The sequence below is a fragment of the Rhinolophus sinicus genome, chromosome 14, assembly GCF_057876585.1.
Source record: "Rhinolophus sinicus isolate RSI-liver-muscle chromosome 14, RSI-T2T, whole genome shotgun sequence".
NCBI classification, from domain to species: domain Eukaryota; kingdom Metazoa; phylum Chordata; class Mammalia; order Chiroptera; family Rhinolophidae; genus Rhinolophus; species Rhinolophus sinicus.
Window position 1 is genome coordinate 147,745,756 of NC_142514.1, and position 19,031 is coordinate 147,764,786.

General features: G+C 44.8%; 1 protein-coding gene across 2 annotated transcripts in view; it reads left to right on the plus strand.

Annotated features, from left to right (window-relative positions):
- LOC109446121 (uncharacterized) overlaps nt 1-19,031 on the plus strand; it is a 268,022-nt gene that overhangs the window by 212,068 nt on the left and 36,923 nt on the right. For both annotated transcript variants that reach the window (XR_012497513.2, XM_088791636.1), the window contains one exon: nt 11,150-11,341. Coding sequence is in view for 1 of the 2 variants with exons in the window: in XM_088791636.1 (XP_088647762.1) it covers nt 11,150-11,341 (192 nt within the window). In the remaining variant the exon portion in view is untranslated. The remainder of the gene's footprint in view (nt 1-11,149; nt 11,342-19,031) is intronic.

A 19,031-nucleotide genomic window follows, 5' to 3' on the forward strand; every position in this document is an offset into this window, starting at 1 on the left:
GAGTTCCAGGCGGGGGCAATGACACAAGTGAAGGTGTGCAAACACATTTGGGGAGGAATGTTTTGGAGGGGCAGCCGCAGACAGGTTAACTGGAGGGAGTGAAGTATAAGCAAAGCTCCATTTTTATTTTAACAGCTTCAAAAGAAAGACTGACAACTACTGTTTGAAACTCCTCAAATTGTAAACTGGAGTTTTATGTTCTTGGTCAACAATAGGGTTTCGGCAAAGGAAAGAAACAGAAAAGAATTTAATCATTCCATGTTTAATTTTATCTGAAGTTACTAGTAATAATTACAAATTTTCAACTATTACAGCCTTGTTATGTTTATGACTTCACATGGCTATCTAAAACATTTCACAATTCTTGATATTTGTTTATAAACATTAAATGTCTGAGTTTCCAATGGGCAAAAACAGGTCTGTCAAAATAATTTGACAGAATGACAGTCCTTATCTCTTTCTATAGAATGGTCGCTGAGAAATTTGTCACTACGTTGAGCATAATCTAGTTTGGTTTTATTGGGGACCTTGTCTCAATCTGATTTGTAAGGAAATAGATTCTTTAACTGCTTGGGTTATAAATAATCTTTATCTTCCAGCTTCTCTTATCAGCCAAGAAAAGCAATTTACAGCATAATGCCGAGATAAACCAAAGTACTTTTAGGTCCAAGTGATTTTCTCCAGTTCCCTTTAATTAAAGCTGATCCCCTTCTTAAAAGGTGATTCATTTCTCATCTCAAATTGTTCTTTCCTGAAGAGAGGACTTACATGATTCTGTTTTGGCAGAGATTAGTATGCTTCTCCAATATCCAAATGTGAAGTGGCCTTCCGTAGCCCGTAGGGTAAAGTCAGAATCCTCCAAAGCCTTGCTCTGGTTTTACCTCTGGCTGCCCTCCCAGCCCCATCCTGTGCCTCTTCGCTCCAGACCCCACTGAACTCGCTCTTCTCCCAAGCACCATGCTCCTCCCCACCAGCAATCTTGGATACCTGCAGTTTCCTCTGCCTGGAACAGTCCGCCTTCCTTCACCATCTACTACTAGCCAACATTTGTCTTAGATGACATGTCCCTTCCTCAGGGAATCTGCTCTGATTACCCCTTTCCCATACACTCTGGTAGCCCCTGTGCTTCTCTATGCAGTATTCTGCTTACTTGTAATCATTGAATTATTGATAACTAATTTATTTAGCATCTGTGTTCTCTGCTAGACCGCAGTTCCTTGGGGACAGGGACCAGATTTGTCCAGTCACTACTGTACCCTCCTCACAGTGTATCCCCAGTGATAGGAAGTGCTCAGTGAATGTGTTGTCTGGTTGGCAAAAATATAACTCTTTATTAAAGCAGCTAACTGCATTGAAATAAAAACACATTGCACACTTATAAATATTAACACTACATTCTTTAAAAATATTTACAAAGCAAGATTCAATTCAATAAAGCCCAGACACAGCTTAGTATCCTTTTCATGGATCCTGCACTGCTCCTCATCATGAAAACATTTCTTACTGATTTGTCCTGGGATCGTTATCTTAAAGTCAGAAGCATCCTCAGGATGGCATTCTCTTTGTGGCTTCAGCTCAATGATTTCAAGATAGTAGTTTGACAATAGATGTCCTTCCATCCTAAAGCTGCCAGTGGCATTTTCTGCCTCAGTCACAAAGAGTTTATCATCTGCTAATGGAGTCAAAGCAGACAGAGTGGCCTTCGCTGCCTTGCTAGCCTCCAGTTAGGGAAACTTCCACTACGGAATAAATTGCACCTGCAAAAACCATTCCTCAAGTCACAAGGAAGACATTTTTTCTCCCTGGCCAACCTTTTAGATGCACAGTGACTACCTCAGACAGTAAGTCCTGGAACACGGGGGTGGGGGTGATTTCTGAAAAGCTTATGTTGATCTCTCAAAAAGGAGAAGACTTTTTAACCCAAGTTTCACATTATCCACTCTAATTTCATTCATGTCTCAGATCCACAGTCACCTTTTCTGACCACCGTGTCTACAAGAGATGCACACACACACTGTGCCACTCTTTACTCCTTTATCAGGCTTTGTTTTACAGTCTCCCCACTAAATGTAAGCTCCAAGAGCAGAGGGATTTCGTCCTGATCCTCACTGGCTCCCTAGCATCTATAAGGTTGTTAGCACATAGTAGGCACTCATTAATGTTTGTTGAATAAATGAATGGGGATGGCAGTAAATGCATACACAGGGAAAATGGAAATCCATATGGAAGAAATGGCATGAGCAAAGGAATGGAGGCTGGCTTAAAACAGACCGTTTTGGTAGGAGGGAGTGGCTCATTTGAGTGAACAAGGGAAGAGGAGGCAGTTGGTGTATGAGTTAGGATGAGGCTAGATCATAAAAAGCTTTGAACAGCCAATTGTGGAATTGCTATAATTGAGGGATGCGTGGGTTGGACCCGAGCCTATGGACAGGGCAATAAGAATGAAAAGGTAGGGAGATGTTACCCAGAAGCCATCAGTAGGATTTGGAAAGGGACTGGATGTGGTGGAGAGAGAATCCATAGAGATGGTTCAGCTACTGAAACTTCAGGAATGTTGGTGCTCTGACGATATTAGCAAAGTCAAAGTAGAAACTGATTTTGGAGACAGGCAGTGGGCTCATTTGGATCTAGATGCAGGTGAAGGGAATGGCAGGACATTCGGCAGAGATGAGGTGCAGCCACGGGTGCTGCCAGATGGATGCTCCCGGGTGGGACTGAGGCCTGTTTCTAGTTTGTCCTGAGACCTGGCCCATGGAGTCACTCATTCCCTCTATACTCTTTCAACAGTGCCCCCCTATAGTTACAGCATCTACTGGTCCTCCCGTGTCTCTCCCCTGTCACAACTCCGTTTCGTTTAAAGCCCTATTGCTCAGTCCCCGTGCAAACCCTTTTCCCGTTCGGATGAGGCACATTTCATGCCCAGCTAAGAGCCAATAGCCAGGCATGCCAAGCCTCGACCCCATTCTTATCACCAGTCCCAGGTGTGACCAGCTATTCGCCTCCCAGATCCTCTTCCCTTTCTCATAGCACCAACCCTCCAATGAAAGAGGTATGTCCTGTCCTTACCACTTTCTTGATAAAGGCTGGTGCTCATTTAGACTGACAGATACTTCACTTCAAGCACCAGATCAAGGGTAATTGTGGAAAAGTACAAGTTGTCTTTGGACCCTCTACCTCCATGCCAGTGTTCTGTCCTGGTCACCCTCTCCCTCTCTGTGTGGCAGCCTGCTCAGGCCTGCTCTTCTCAGTTGGGTTCCCCGTTTTCCTCACTTATATTAGAGTCTGTGGTCGGAGAGCGGTCTGCTGGGAAAAGCATGGTTTTTAGAGGCAGATAGATCTTGGATTATATCTAGGGTCTGCTGCTATCACTTGAATGACCTTGAACAATACGTTTAATCTCTCTGAGCCTAATTTCCTCATCCATCAAGTGCAGAGAATACCATCGCATAGTGTCAGTGAGAACACCGACCAAGCCTCCTTTGAGGACCTTCACTGCAGAATGTGAATGCAGTGCCAGACAACCATGGGAGCATTCCACAAAAGTTAGTTTCTCTTGTGTGTTTGTTTTTCCTGCGAAAGGATTTGGCTGAGTATGGTCTAATTCATGCTAAGGTGATAATGGCTGACAAAGCTGAAATTTCCCTTACCCTAACGAAGAACAGAGTCGAGGTGAGATTCTAGGCACAACCAAGAGTTTCTAAGATTTCTGGGCCCTGGACAGCTGAAGAGCAGCCTGTGAGGTCCCCCAGGCTCCCATATTGTGGCACCAGCATACCTGGCCATTAGGGATACTTGTTTCCTCTCCCTTTAAACCCAGATATGGACACGTCCTCTTTTTCCCTAATGAAGTGATCTGAAGTGATCTGAAGTAGTGTTCCTCAAACCATGGCCCTCTGTTTACCTGAGGTGATTGTTAAAAGTACAGATCATCTGGGTGGCCAGTTTGCTCAGTTGTTAGAGCGCAGCGCTCATAACACCAAGGTCGCCGGTTCGATTCGCACATGGGCCAGTGTGCTGCGTCCTCCACAACTAGATTGAAAACAATGACTTGACTTGGAGCTGATGGGTCCTGGAAAAACACACTGTTCCCCAATTTAAAAAAATTTTTTTTTTAATTAAAGAAAAAAAAGTACAGATCATCAAGTTTCATCCTAAATCCAGTGAATGTGGCTCTCTCTGAGGGTGGGATGTGGGAATCTGTTTTACAGACAATCTCCCCAATGACCCATTTGCTTTCAACTTCTGAGATCTCCTGGTCTGGAGCCTTAAAGCAGACCATTTTTCTGAGGTTCCAGAGTTACTCAAGCAAATAAATCGATGTAAAGTGAATAAAGATGACAGAGTTTAGGTCTCTGGATGCATCAGGGTCCTGAACATACCTGCATGTCCAGCTGAGGTGCATCTGGCTCAGAAGACCTTCCGTCCTCTCAGGTCCTTCAGCTCTCTTCCATTTCAGCCTCTGATTCTAGTCACCTCTATGACTCTGCTCTGAGCTGACCCTGTGGATCCTGTCCTAGTTGGATACCCCTGTTAGAGGCGGAAGCTTCCCTACCTGGCCCCAAAGAAGCTGCCTAATTCGTCAGCCCACGAGGCTGGTCCTGGACCCTTTATGCACCTTTGGATCTATTCTCTTCCCATCTTTTAAGCACTTCGTACCTTTCCCTCTCCTTCCTGCTCTCCATCTAGATCACAAAATGCAGAAACATGTACACACACACCCGCACACAAACCCACTCTGACCTTATCATCCATGGAGTACAAAGCCTCCATAATTCAATGAGACCAATGCCTGGCACAAAGTAGGTGCCTAATAAATGTCACTTCTCTTCCCTTGACCACTTTCTATCTTCTAGCTGCTCCACTTGAGTACAAAACTGTCCAAAAGAGTGGGAGGGAGTTAGAGAGAGGTACATTATTATTAAACTCCAAAATCTGATCAGTGTATGGGGCTGGCTGCTGGGTTTCCATGCCTGCATACCAATGAAGCTGCATCTGGAGCAGAATAGTTTGTGCTCGTAAACCATGACCTTCATTATCCATCGAGGCGGCCAGCAGTGGCAGTCCCTGCAGAAATCTTTCCCACCCCAATTGCGAGGATGGCAGAGGCAACGAGACTTCACCATTTGTCTCAGCAGCGATAACAAATGCTTTCCATAGCATTGTGCAAAGTACACTGTTCCCCTATTCTTTCTGGCTGGGATGGGCTTTTTTTCCAATTAAAAATTAAAATAGCTGTTGAATTTATATTCATTTCTTGGGCCTGCAATTCACGCTCCATTTCTCATAAGCAGCCTGCATTATCGTGGAGCTCATCTACTTACATTGCCTCTTGGAAATAGGCACTTAAATCTCTGCTTGGTTAAAAATGGTTCCCTCGTGCCAGAGTACCAAAGGGCAGTGACACATGGAATCAAGTGGACTGAGAGTGACGTGAGGCCATGCAGTTCAAACCCCTTTGTAGGAAAGAATGCCACCCACGGGTTGTCATGCTGCTTCCTCAGCAGCTTCACGGCTGGAGTCACAAAGGAGCAACTTTAACTTTTAGACGGTTCTTTATCAGTAACTACAATTTGCATCCTGGTAAGTTTTCACTCCCTGTGCTTAGTTCTGCCCTTTCAGCCATACAGATTGATGGGGGAACTGACCTAAAATGGTGGCCCAAGCAAAGAGAGAAGTCCCAGCCTAAGCCCCAGCCCACTTCCGCATAACCCCCTCCAAGCCACACCCCGAGCCAATCACCAGACGACACCTACCCCTTTCCCGACTCAAGGAAGTCCCCAACCCATAAAAACCTGCTCAAAACCTTGCTAGGGGCTCAGTCTTTGGATCCCGCTGAGCCCGCCAGCGTAATAAAGCTGAACTTCTTAACTCTCTGAGTGCTGCTTGGGTTTTTTCTGGTCCTGGTATCCGTAACAAGATCAAATCTTCTACACGAGAGGTCTTCAAATATATGAAGACAGGTCTTTTGCCCATGGTTAAGGGTGATTTGTGTCATCCAAAGAATCTGTTAGGTCCTAACTCCCCGCTACATAAGACTGTGACCTAATTTGGAAATAGGGTCATTTTAGATGTAATGAAAATGAGGTCAGACTGCAATAGGGTGGGCCCTTCATCAGAGAGACTGCTGTCCCTATAAGAAGACACACGGACACACAGGGAGAATGCATGTGAAAATGGCTGCAGAGATTGCAATGATGCTGCCACAAGCCAAGGAATACCTTGGACTACAAGAAGCCGGAAAAGGCAAGGACAGATTTTTTCTTAGAGACTTCAGAGGGACCATCGTCCTGTAACACCTTGATTTTGGACTCTGGCCTCCAACACTGTGAGAGAATACATTTTGGTGGTTACAAGCCTCCCAGTTGGGGTATTTTGTTATGGCAGCCTGGGAAACTCGTACACCCTCTGAGACTTCCCTAGGCTGACCACATCCAGTTCCTTCGATCATTTCTCATATGATATAATCTCCGTCCTGTCCTTGATTTCTCTCCTTTGAGCATACTTCACAGACTAGGCCAATCACTGCAGAGGTGGTCTGAACCGCACACCTTGTTCTGGGGTCCCTCACCTATCACATTTCTGGATTCTGCACCTCACAGCACAGTTACTTTCTTGGCAGCTTTTTTTACCTCAAATTCCTACTGAGTTTATGGTCAATTAAGACCCATGATTCTTTTCCAAGTGTACTTCTGCTAAATCGCTTCTCTCAACTCGGATGACAGTTCTGCTAAAATCTCTTTTAATATTGATTATTGCTCTGTCTTCTTCAGATATTTTGAATCTTGAGTTGATTCACCAATACCTTCAAAATTCTTCCCAGCTCCATTCTGACTATTTCTGTTTTCCCCAGAAATCCTTTTATGTTTTCATTGAATTATTAATGATGATGAGCTAAGGACAGAGAACTCGGGCTTATTATCATAGACTTCTCTGCAGACTTCCTGTGAATCCATACATTTATTCACTCAATAAATATTTACTGAGTTCCTACTGCATGCCAGACATTATTCTAGGCACTGAGGCCTTGGTGATGAAGGAGACAAATCTTAATTAATTAATTCATGGATATTAATTAATGGAAATTAATTTAGCACATTAGTCAACTTTTGGGATATACCTGACCCTTAATGGAATGTGTCGGTATCAGGGTTCTGGCAGATCCTTTATGTTTTCACAAATGCCAGTTCCAAATTTCCTGACCTAGGGGCCTGACCTACAGGCTTCTTTTGAGCAAGCAAGGAGCTTTCTTGTTCTTGCCTTCTCTGTGACCAGGTAAACTCCCTAGGGATTTCTGTCTCATTTTGTCAGTTTTCTTTCCTTGGGGTTTGGGTGGGAAGAGTAGGGAAGAAGCTGGGCTCCAAGTTCATCTCCCTGCCCCTCATTTGCTCTTTATGCTCCATCAAGGCCTAGCATGCTATTTCATTTTCCCAAGTCCTTGTAATGTTTTCTTCCTCCTTGATTGTCAGGAAGATGCTTATTTGTGTTCAGAACACATTGCAGGCATCACCTTCTCTGGGAAGTCTACTTGGGCAACCACCTCTGCTTCTGCCTCAGCGCTAATCACTTTCTCCTCTGTGTATTGTACATGACTCTATTGTTGTACTTATCATGCTGTATTAGAATTTCTTTTTAAACATTTCTTTCTCTCCTAATTTGTATGCATTCTCAGAACAGGAGCTATTTGTTATGCATATTTGTATCTCCAGCATTCACCACCAGTGCCTCAATAAATGTTTGTTGAATGAATGAGGAAACGATTGAGAAGAAGGTACATGCACTATGTCATTTGATTCTCCTGACAGGATGATAAGGACAGGGAGGTCCGCCTCAGGGTGGTCAAGTACCTTTCCCAAGGTCAGGCAGCTAATCAGTGTAGAACTGGGATTTGAGTCCAGGTTTGTCTGGTTCCAAAGCCCTTGCTGTTTTCACTGCATTAGCTGCTCCTGTTAGGCTGATTGTACCGCTTTCCATTGGCGAGAGTCCTCACCACTCCCCCCACTTATCCGTAGGCATCTGAGTCCCCCTCCCATGACCCTCTTTGCTCCATTAAATTATGCTACTTGGATATGGTAGATCTACCAACCATGAACCTATTTCACTCATTCTCCAGCTTTTATCTCAGCCACTCCAGAGAGCCCTGCGAGATCCCTTGTCAGAACCTTCTGGAAGCTCAGATACATGATCTCTACATGATTTCCCTGGTCTGCAGATCTAATAACCCACACAAAAAGGAAAGGATGTGCATAGACATTACCTGTTCTTGGTAAACCCACAGTGGTTCCTGGCACTTACTGTTTTGTTTTTAAGTGTTTAGAAATTGATTAGAAATTATTTCCAAGTAGGAATAGAGGGTGAGCTGCAGCTCGGGGTTTGGGGCTACAGCAAACTACTCTCTCAAAGAGGACCATGCTATGCAGAAAAAGGCAAGGGCTTTAGATTTAGAAAACAAACAAATGTTTGAATTTGATTCAGGCACTTATGAGATGAATGACTTTGGGCAAGTCCTTCACCTCTGGGCTTTAGCCTCATCCACAAACTGTGGCTGATTTGTTAAATGAGGCCTCAAGCTATGAAATAAAGCCAATGTGTCTCAGTGGTTCATGAGTAAAGTGTGATGATGGGTCGAAAGGAGGGAGAAAAAGGCGGGAAGGACCTCAGGGCCCATGGCCAGTGTGTGCTTTCAGAGATTTGGGCTGTAAGGGAGGAGGGCAAAGCCAGGAAGCCTGGGATTCTTGGCGTTCTTTGCTGGCCTATCTATACCCTCAAGGCTTCCGCAGCCCCAGTTTTGGGCTTATGGACCACTGGGGAAGGGCCACAGAATGCAGCTTCTGAATTAGTGCAGGGGGCAGGTGGAAGGTGGGAGGAACAAGACTGCACCTGGTTTCCAGGCCCAGATCTGGCAGCTGGGGCCCACAGAGATGTCTGTTAGTGAGTCACTGATTGGCAGGTCTTGCTTTGGACTTTCCCGCCCCAGCAGTTCTTAGTGGAAATGCTAGTTTTCAGCTCCATTGGCCCCTGCTGGGTAGTTACCAAGTTTTTGGGCAGCCACTCCCCCTGGCCTGCTGCCTTGTTGATGCATGATGAACGGGAGCTGCCATGGTGTATGCAATGTGGAGACCTGGAGTCTGTCCTTGGTACCATGGAAACGGGATGATGCCTTTCTCAAATGAAACAGGACATGTAGCACCTGAGGAACTGGGGTTAGGATTGGTTACTAAGAATAAGTGAGACAGATTTTTGTTGTTGTTGTTAATTAGGAACAAATGTTCATATGCCCCTTGTTCAGCTCATAGAGACAGTGATATTGGAACTGTTTTTTGGGAGATGATACAGTTGGTTTTCTATTTGAGGATCACTTGTCTCCGCGCAGGACCACTTATGGAAATACATGCAGCTCCGTTCCTGTGCTGCACATATTACAAAAACAGACTGTAGACTTCAATGGCATGTATATTTGGTGCGTACATCCATGAGCGTGCGTGCACTTACCCATATCAAGTATAAGTCATGGATACAGATAATTAATGACTAAGGCAAGGAAAGACATTTAGCAAGTGATTGGAGTATGCTACTGTTTAGACTGCTGTGCCAAGGCTTCCTGCTTGCTATTTCTAATAATAATGGTAATGATGATAATAACAGCAACCATTTATTGAATACCTACTATGTGCAGGGACTATACTAGGTGCTACAATGCATTTTCTCATTTAATCCCCACAGCAACCCTTTCACAGTAGATGTATTCATCTCCATTTATACCAGAGAAGTCACCAGAGTTGACCAAAGTCACAAGGCTCCAGCTTGCTGCTGGGCAGATAGATAAGCGGAGTCCTGAGGACCTCCCCATATGCTGTTCGGTCGACTCTACTTGGCTCCATCACACAGTGGCTGCTAATCACATTAGCAATCTCTGCACAATTCCTCTCTGAGCTGTCGAGGGAGAGGCTAGAAAAGGCAACACAGTGGTCTTCATGCTATCTATTGGGGGGCTGTAGGGTTTCACCTGGGGCTTCAGGGGCTGCTGTGGGCAATGAAGGGTGCCAAGTAGAGGCTCCCACTCAGTTTCATCCAAAATTGTTCTTCTGTTTTATACGATGCGCTTTTGTATAAGATTTCGACAGCAGAGTTTTCATTTTCCCTGCACATACACATATACACACACACACATGCACATCTGCACACAAGTTTGGACATGCTGCATATAAAGCATTTGGCACATATTAGATATTGCATTAATATATTTCACACATGTTTGCTGTGCTCCTGCTGTGTGGCAAGGACTGTGTTAGCAGCTGAGAACACAGTGGAAAACAAAACAAACATAGTTTCTGTCCTCACGGAGTTGACAGTCCAGTGGGCATGTATAATTATAAAGTACAATAAAGGTTAGGAAGAAAAGTATAAGGTTCTATCCAAGCACATACCAGGGCGGCGTGCTCCGAACCATCACCATCCAATAGAAATATACTGTGAGGCATAAATATGAGCCACATACATCATTTTAAATTTTCCGATAGCCACAGTAGTGAAAGTAAAAAAACAAACAAAAAAACCCACAAAAAAACAGAGGTAAACTTAATTTAATACAATATTTTACTTAACCCAATATATCTAAAATAGTTCTACATGTAATCAATATGACAAATTATCATTGAGATATTTTTCTTTCTTATTTTCATGCTAAGTTTTCAAAAACCTGGTGTGTATTTTACGCTTATGGCTCATTTCAGTGGGGATCAGCCGCATTGCAAGCGTTCAGTAGCCACATACGGCTATCGTGTTAGCGCGGCTCCAGGCCAAGGGGTTAAGGAAAGCCTCCCTACGAAGAGGCTTTTCAGCTGAGATCTGAAAGATGAGGAGGTAAAGGGGGCTCATGAGGAGAGTGGTGCAGAGAGAGGGAACGGCCCGTGCCTAGGGTGCAGGGCACACGGGACGGACCTGAAAGACAGTCGCTGCGTCAGACAGAGCATGCGTGATGAGGCTCACACAGTGCCTGGTAGCCCAAGTTAAGAAATATGTTTTTTGGTTTTTTTATCTTAGGAACAATGGGGAAGACACTGACAACTTTTAAGCTCAACATTCAATACAGGAGAATGAGACTCACACATGCTTGGGGGCCTCACAAAGATCCTCAACTTCTTTCCCCCAGGTTGCTGTCCCGGCTGCCGTCCTCCAGGCTCCAAGCTGCCCTGACTCACAGAGCGGTTCTCGTCTGCCGTACCCATCTAGAGCTGCTAACGTGTGGCCCCAACACAGCTGTGTCCTGGGGCAATACTCCCCAGGTGAAGGGTACAGGGGTACTTCTCTCCTCCAAGAGGAAAGGGAACAACTAGACTTGCAGGTATGTCCCTTTCTGTGCTGCAGTGACCATCCAAATGACCACCCCTGGAACTGCTGTGGGTTTGGAGGTGACAGGTCCATAAACCCTGCTGGGAGAGGCCCATCCGTGAGGTCTCTGGACCCCACCAAGGCTTTCTCATGTCACAAGAGGCTCCAGGTTCCTGCTGCTCAGGAGCCCTACCTCCCTTGGGTCTCCAGCATCTTGCTTTCTGTCTGTTTTCTGGCTGGCAGGAAGGAAGGATGAGCAGAACATTTGAGATCTTGGAGACCCTACTGGGTTGTGGCTCCATAATTTCAGACCCTACTAGGGCTGGTCCATAATTAATTTCTCATGGTCTCTGATAAAACAGGGAAGATGCAGAAATTTTTCACAGAACTCATGTTTCAAATGCTGAGATTGTCTTCCCTCCTTTTTGGGGTAGAGCTTCTTACGTGAAATGCTGGCGGTTACAGATTATTATTATATTTATTGTCCCTTATTTGGTTGCCAACATTATAAAGTCTCCTGAAGAGTATTTTTTTTAAGTGTAATGGTTCATAAAATCCAAATGCCTAGAATCTTTGATCTACTATGATTGTCCTATTCTTCCCAGAAGATCTAAACCTTCAGAGTGTGCTCCACACCGCTCAACCAGCGCCGTGCATAAGGGAAGCCCCATTCTCACCACTTATACCTTGGTCTTGAACCTCAAACCTCAACTGTGTGTCCTGCTGACCTGTAGTGTGATGGGGACATCGTTTAAGAAATGCTCAGCTCCTAGTCACAACCTGGGAAGGGCATGGCTGCTGAGCATGCCAGAACCTACCAACACAGACCAGTGGGGATGGACGGTAGCTAGCACTAGGTGTGCTTGGGGACTGGCATGTGGCCTGGCTGTGAGTCTGCTGCCAGTGGGAGCAGGGGGTATTCTATTGTCCCCAAACCAAGAGGTTTACCACACTTGGGTATATACAATACATATCCATGCCAGAGGCCTGTTGGTGGGCGATGTAGGGGTCACCCACGTGGTAGATAATATGTGAGGTCATGTGGGCAGAGGTACAGTAGTATTTTCAGTGAACATTCCAGCAGCAGGAGAAGCAGAGCATCTGGTTGCAGAACACATCTCCTGTGAAGGAGGTGGCAAGAGCGAGGCAAATGTCAGGGTCTCACCAAATGGGGTGAGGTTCAGAGTGGGGTTCAAGTCCAGCATAGAAATCAAGTGCTGGGCAGAGAAACTGGACAGGGGCCTAGATGTAAGGATTGAGCCCATGGATGGTGAGGGAGAGCGTCAGAAGCAAGGGTAGGTTATGCTCAGGGCACCCGGGATTCAGGGCGCTGCTTCTTTGTCCTCACGATCTTCTCGAGGCCCGCTTGTTGGGGAGCCTGAGATCGCTAATGTCTTCTTGCCCTGGTCAGGTTGGTTGCAGAACTGGGCTGGGAAGAATCTTCAGGCAGAGGCCTCAGCATCTGGAGCTTTGAGGAGAGAGGAAGATTAGGGCCTCTGCTGTAGAAAGCTGTTCCCACAGTGTGTAGGAATTGCGTCAGTTCTGCATGCTCTGTCCGCTTTTGGAGACTCACATGTAGATGAATGCACTCAAGGTCCTGAGTCCTGTTGGAAACAGCTAACTTTGCTTAATCCTGCATTCCCCAACTGATCAGCGCATACGACCCCCGTGTTAACCCCCAGCCAATTAACCTCTCTTGACTCGAGTGTTCACAGCTCCCTGGGCAGCTGGAGAGGGGCAGAATGCTGCTCCAGCTACCTTGGGTGGGACCTCGAGGCCAACAAATCCCTCGGGGAGGGAGGGAAGGGGAGAGAGAGAGAGAGAGAGAGAGAGAGGGAGAGAGAGAGAGAGAGAGAGAGAGAGAGAGAGAGAAATCTTCAAATTAGCCATAGTAATTCCACGTTAATACCACCACCTGCTGCCTGAACTGTCACCTTAAAGGTCTGTGACAAGAACGCTGAGTCTTTGCTTTGCTTTGGGCCCCTTCATTTCATTCCCAGGGAGGGTCTGGCTGACTCACTTTGACGGCAGAAATATGAAAAATTCATCAGGATGTAGTTCCCATTCTCTCCCAGTGTCAGGGCAGCTATATTTCAATTTGTTTTTTTTCATGGTAATTATTACCAGCAGGTACTCTAGGATGTGTCAAAGGCAGCCTCAGCTTGTCATGGTCATAGCCCCCATCTGTGTGCAGAGAGGGTGAGCTGTCCCCAGGAGGCTCTGCTTGTTAGAAGAAAACTCCGAATTCGTCTTTCCTCTCAAGGAAGAGTATTTAACTTGTGAAGGATTCCCAACTGACCAGAGGTGACCTGGTTTCCTTGAGCCTCACCTTCGCAGAGGAGACAGCATTACCTAGAGTCTGTGTGGGCTGGAGCTTGACTGCCTGCATTTGAATTTTGGCTCCAGCACTAACCAGCTGTTTGACCTTGGGCAAGTTATTTACCCACTCTGAGCCCTGGTTCCCTAATCTTACGTAGCATCTACCTCCTTGGGTTGTAGTGAAGATTAAATGTACAGAAAACTCTTAACCCACAGAAAAGTTGCTGTAAATTCTCAGTATTATCGTTAATATTGTGGAGGTTTTCTCACTCTCATTCTTACTAACACTTTCCTTTTCAAATTCAGAGATGAGGGTGGAGGAAACTGTTTCCCTTTTAATGCTGGGCCCAGAGGCAAATATAAACTCCCTCTTTGGTTGTGAAGAGTCTACTGAGGAAGGACAACAGGGAAATAAGTGCTAACACTACAGGCATCCTCATCCCAATCCAAAGCACATAATACAACACTTACCTTCCTCCTAGGATGTAATGCGAGGATTAAGTAAGATAATACTGAGCATAGTGCGTCTGCTCAGTAAAGATTCACTGAATTCTACTATTAATATGCTCCCAGCGCCACCAGCGGTGGTAGAGTCGGGAGGGGCATTTGCAGGGCATTCCATGTGTTTCTAATTTAACACCCTGTAATAAGGCATTTTCATGGACAATCAAGGACTCGGTATGGTCAGCACCCATCTTCTCACGAGATTTGCTTGTTTCCATTAAGGTGTAAGGAAACTTTGGTTTTATAATTGAGGAAGGTACGAGAAGTTTGGCTCCAGTCAGGGGCTACAGGAAAAAACAGAGACAAGGACAATAGGTGCCATGGCTTTTGTTCACAGCCTGACCCCTTGGCTGATGTCTGAGTCCCTAAGGTAAGGAAGGTGAGGGTCAGAAGCTGAAAGAACTAACCAATTTTTATGAAAATTTGGTGAGTTGTGGGCACAAGTAGAATGGCTTTGGAGGCTCATGAAAAAGCCAAATGCAGATTTGGGGACTTGCTGTTTTTTGCCCAGAACTCTGCATGGAAGGAAGCCAGCCCTGTTCTGGCTTCCCAGCAGAACTCTGGGTGCTGGGAAATGACACCCTGGCAGAGCATGGCAGACCCTGTGGTAGTGATAAGGGATGTTTTTGCAGGTGTGTGAGTCTGAGTTCTCCAGGTAACCAGGAAGCACTTGGAGGGCAGTGTCCTAGCAGAGGTGGGCAATCCACAACACTCTTGCTGCTACAGTAGTCCACTCTTATCCATGGAGAAAAGTTCCAAGACCCCAGTGGATGCCTGAAGCTGTGGATAGTACCAAACCCTATATATACTCTTTTTTCTTATACATGCATACCTATGATAAAGTTTAATTTAGAAATTAGGCACAGTAAGAGATTAACAACAATAACTAATAATAAAATAGAACAGTTATAACAATATACTGTAATATAAGTTATGTGAATGTGGTCTCTCTCTTTCTCTTTCAAAATATCTTATTGTACTGTAGTTGCCTTTTCACCTAAAGGAAGCACTTTATAGCTTCTCTTTGGCATATTCGAATTGCCAGCATTACTACTCTTGAACTTTGGGGCCATTATTAAGTAAAATAAGGGTTACTTGAACACAAGCATTGCCAACACAGTCAATAAGATAACCTAGATGGCTACTAAGTGATTAATGGCCAGTAGTGTACACAGTGTGAATACACTGGACAAAGGGATGCCTTACATCCCAGGCAGGTTGTCGTGGGATTCCATCATGCTATTCAGAAGAGTGCACAATTTAAAACTTATGAATTGTTTATTTCTGGGATTTTCTGTTAATATTTTCAGACTGTGGTTGACCACGGGTAGCTGAAACTGGAAAGTGAAACCATGGATAAGGGAGGGGACTGCTGTACTGAGTGCCAAGGCAGACATCACTAATCTATCACTCCCCTCTTTCTGATGAGCTCAGATGCGGTCTCAGAATCCTTCTTAGTGTGGTAGGCAGCCTCAACCAATCAATCAAAGGTTATGGGAGAGATGAAAGGCTATGCAATCTTTACCTATATAAAATCTGTGTTTGTGAGCAGAGTCTTCAAGGTCTTTCATGATTTGGATGATGACCAAGCCTCCTCTCCCAGCCACTTATCTCCTGAATATTCTGTGACTTTGACTACACTGTTCCACCTTATACCTGCTTCTTCTTCCTTAGACGATGCTCTTTGCATCTTTTTTAACCTATATGTAGTCTATGAATCCTTCATAACTCTTCCTCTGTGATGTTTTCCTGGGATCATCCCAGGCACTTCCAATAGCTCTGAAGATATAAGCCACTCAGTCTCCACTGTTAGCAGGATGTATGCCATGCAATCATTGAAACAGTGGAGGGGTGTAACTCATTGCTATGGGCTAAGTTATGCATCCCCCCATTCATATATTGAAGACATACCTTCCCCTCCATATGATTGTATTGGAGACAGGACCTTTAAGGAGGTAATTAAGGTTAAAGGAGGTCATAAGGATGGAGCCCTGATTTGAAAGAAGTGGTGTCCCTTATAAGAGAGGAAGAAACACCAGAGAACTCTCTCACTCCATCATATGAGGACATAGTGAAAAGGTAGCCATTGCAAGCCAGGGAGAGAGCTTTCCCCCGAAAGCAAACCTTGCCAGAACTTTGATCTTGGACTTTCCAGCTTATGAAAATAAATTTCTATTACATAAGCACTGAGACTATGGAATTTTAATATGGCAGCCTAAACTAATACACTCATGTTCATTGCACAGCCAATCTGTAGGGCCCTGTGGTCTGCACTGGGGGTACACAAATAAGAAAGACATAGTTCTGACTTCAAAGACCTCACTGCCTTCACTAAGAGGGGCAGGTCGAGACAAACATATGACCAGAGGCTAAGGGACACTGTGATAGTGTTTTGATAAAAGTGAACATGGGGGCATGCTGGTACAGCACAGTGTTTAGGCTTTGGAGTCACACAGATCTCAGTTTGAAACCTGCATCTCCAATATGACTTCATTCAAGTTAATTGTCCTCTCTGAACCTCAGTTTCCTCATTGTAAAATAGGGATGGTCATAATAATTCTTCATAGCGTTGTAATGAGGATTAAATGAGGTTAAGTAGGTAAGGTACTTAGCATAGACACATGGGAAAGTACTAATAGTTATATACAATATCATTGTTAATGGCACTTGGAAAAGACATCATATTGCTGGAAGGATGGTCACAAAATCTTCTCAGAGGAGATAAAACTAGAGCTGAGTTTTATGGGATCAGTAGCAGGTAACCAGAAGAAGACAGGTGTGAAAGACATTCCAGGTAGAAGGGAAAGAATCTGCAATGACTGGGGACATGAAATAGCATGCTACATTTGAGGGACTTCTAATTGAATTGTAGGACCTAATAAGTTCAATGTAAGGGCTGTGGTGGGAGATTGTAGGAAGTGGCAGAGGCTACAGAGCAAGAAAGATAGTCAGGAGCTATGAAGGCAGAGTTGAATTTTATTGTGAAGACTGTGGGGAGCTACTGAAGTATGTTGAGCAGTGGGGTTTGGATTTACATTTTTGAAAGCTCCCCCCAGCAATAATGTAGAAGATGGATTGGGGGCGGGTTAAAGGGGGCAGAGAGACTTAAATGGATATTTTAATGATCAGAAGAGAAGTGATAAGGGTTTGAATTAAGACATTAGCAATGGGGACAGGGAGAAGTTGACAGATCTAAGAGATCTTCTAAGGAAGAAGAAGCAGGTATAAGGTGAAACAGTGTAGTCAAAGTCACAGAATATTCAGGAGATAAGTGGCTGGGAGAGGAGGCTTGGTTTTCACCCAAGATTAGATGGGGAGAAGGATGAGGAGAGAGCAGCAGGTAAGGAGAGAGAGAAAAATAGAGAAGATGGACAGAATCGATTTCCAAGTTTCTGTCTTGACTTCAGAATGAATGGTGGTCTCATTCTTTGAGACTGGTAAGGCTTGGAAGTGGGACTGGGTGAGGCGCATGTGGAAGACACAAGTTTTTTGGTGTCTGTGGAGCATCCATATAGAAATGTCCATCACTAAGGAGCTGAATATAGAATTCTGATGGTCTATAGAGAGCTACAGGCGGGAGAAATAGATTTGGATTTATCTTCATATTTGAAGTTGAAGCCACAGTTTGAACAAGGTCACTTAGGGGAGAAGTGTGTAAAGCAGAAAGCTAAGAAAATAATGTGGTGAATGTAGACATTTCAGAGAAAAAGGACCAACTGGCGCCAGTGAAATGATGATAGCGTGGTCAAAGGTCAGGAGGAAGGAATGGTGCCACTCAATTGAATGGAAGAGAAAACTTTAGGAAGGAGGATATGCCAGCTGTACGGATGCCACAGGGAGCCAGATAAGGTAACGCACATTGGATCCGACCATCTGTCACTGGTGGTGTCATGGGAATTGCTCAAACCTGAGGAGCTGAGAAAGCTTGACTCTTAAGTGAAGACAAAAAAGGAGGTTACCTTGGGAAGATTATGGGGCTATGACAGGCACTCCTTTCAAAGAAGGGAGAGACTCATGCACATTTATAATTTGTGGGAAGGAACTAGTGGAGAGGGTAAGGTTGACGTTATAAGAAACAGTGATTGATGGGACCCAGATCCTGAAGGGAACTTCCCTACCTGGGAAGGATCTGCAAGTCTAACGTGAGGCAGAAGGAGGGATATGTCTTTCATTGAAGAAGTGGGGGAGAAGAAAGAGATACAGGCAGATGCAGCTAGGTTTGAAGGGGGCAAGAAAGGGAGTTGTCTGGCTTGGATTTTTCTGTAGGATTAAAGGAGAGTTTACCTGCTGAGATGAGGAGCTTGAAAAGAGGGGTAACAGTTTGGAATGGTGGCTGGAATGGGAGAGAAAGCTGCTAGGGACATGTAAAAGATTTTCCAGCAGCAAAAAAAGCCTTAGCATTTGTCATAGGATCTATATGGGGCAGCAGAGTTGAGCTCAATGACGAGAGAATGATTAAAGTGCTATTTATCATGGGAAAGGAAAGGAAGCTACAAGTTGATAGAGATATATGGGGAGATTATAGCATGGCCAATGTACTGGAGGTCTCTATGGGATATGCACTGGGAGTAAGAGAGTGAGAGATTTACATGTTGGTATTTGAAAATAGTCAGAGAGTAGGACAGGATGGTAAGGTTACAAATGTGGAGGTAAGGCTAGGTTCTAGATGTGTTCATGGGTGTCTGTGATAGCTAAAGTAAATAACCAGGAAGCTTCTGGAATAAAAAGGGCTGGGAACGGTGAGAGGCAGGGTTTTGGGTGGGTCTTCTACATGATTCTCAAATTTTAATGTGCATATGGGTCACTGGGGGTTTTGTTAAAAGGTAGATTCTGATTCATGGAGTCTGGGTTTGGACCTGAGAGTCTTCATTTCAATAAGC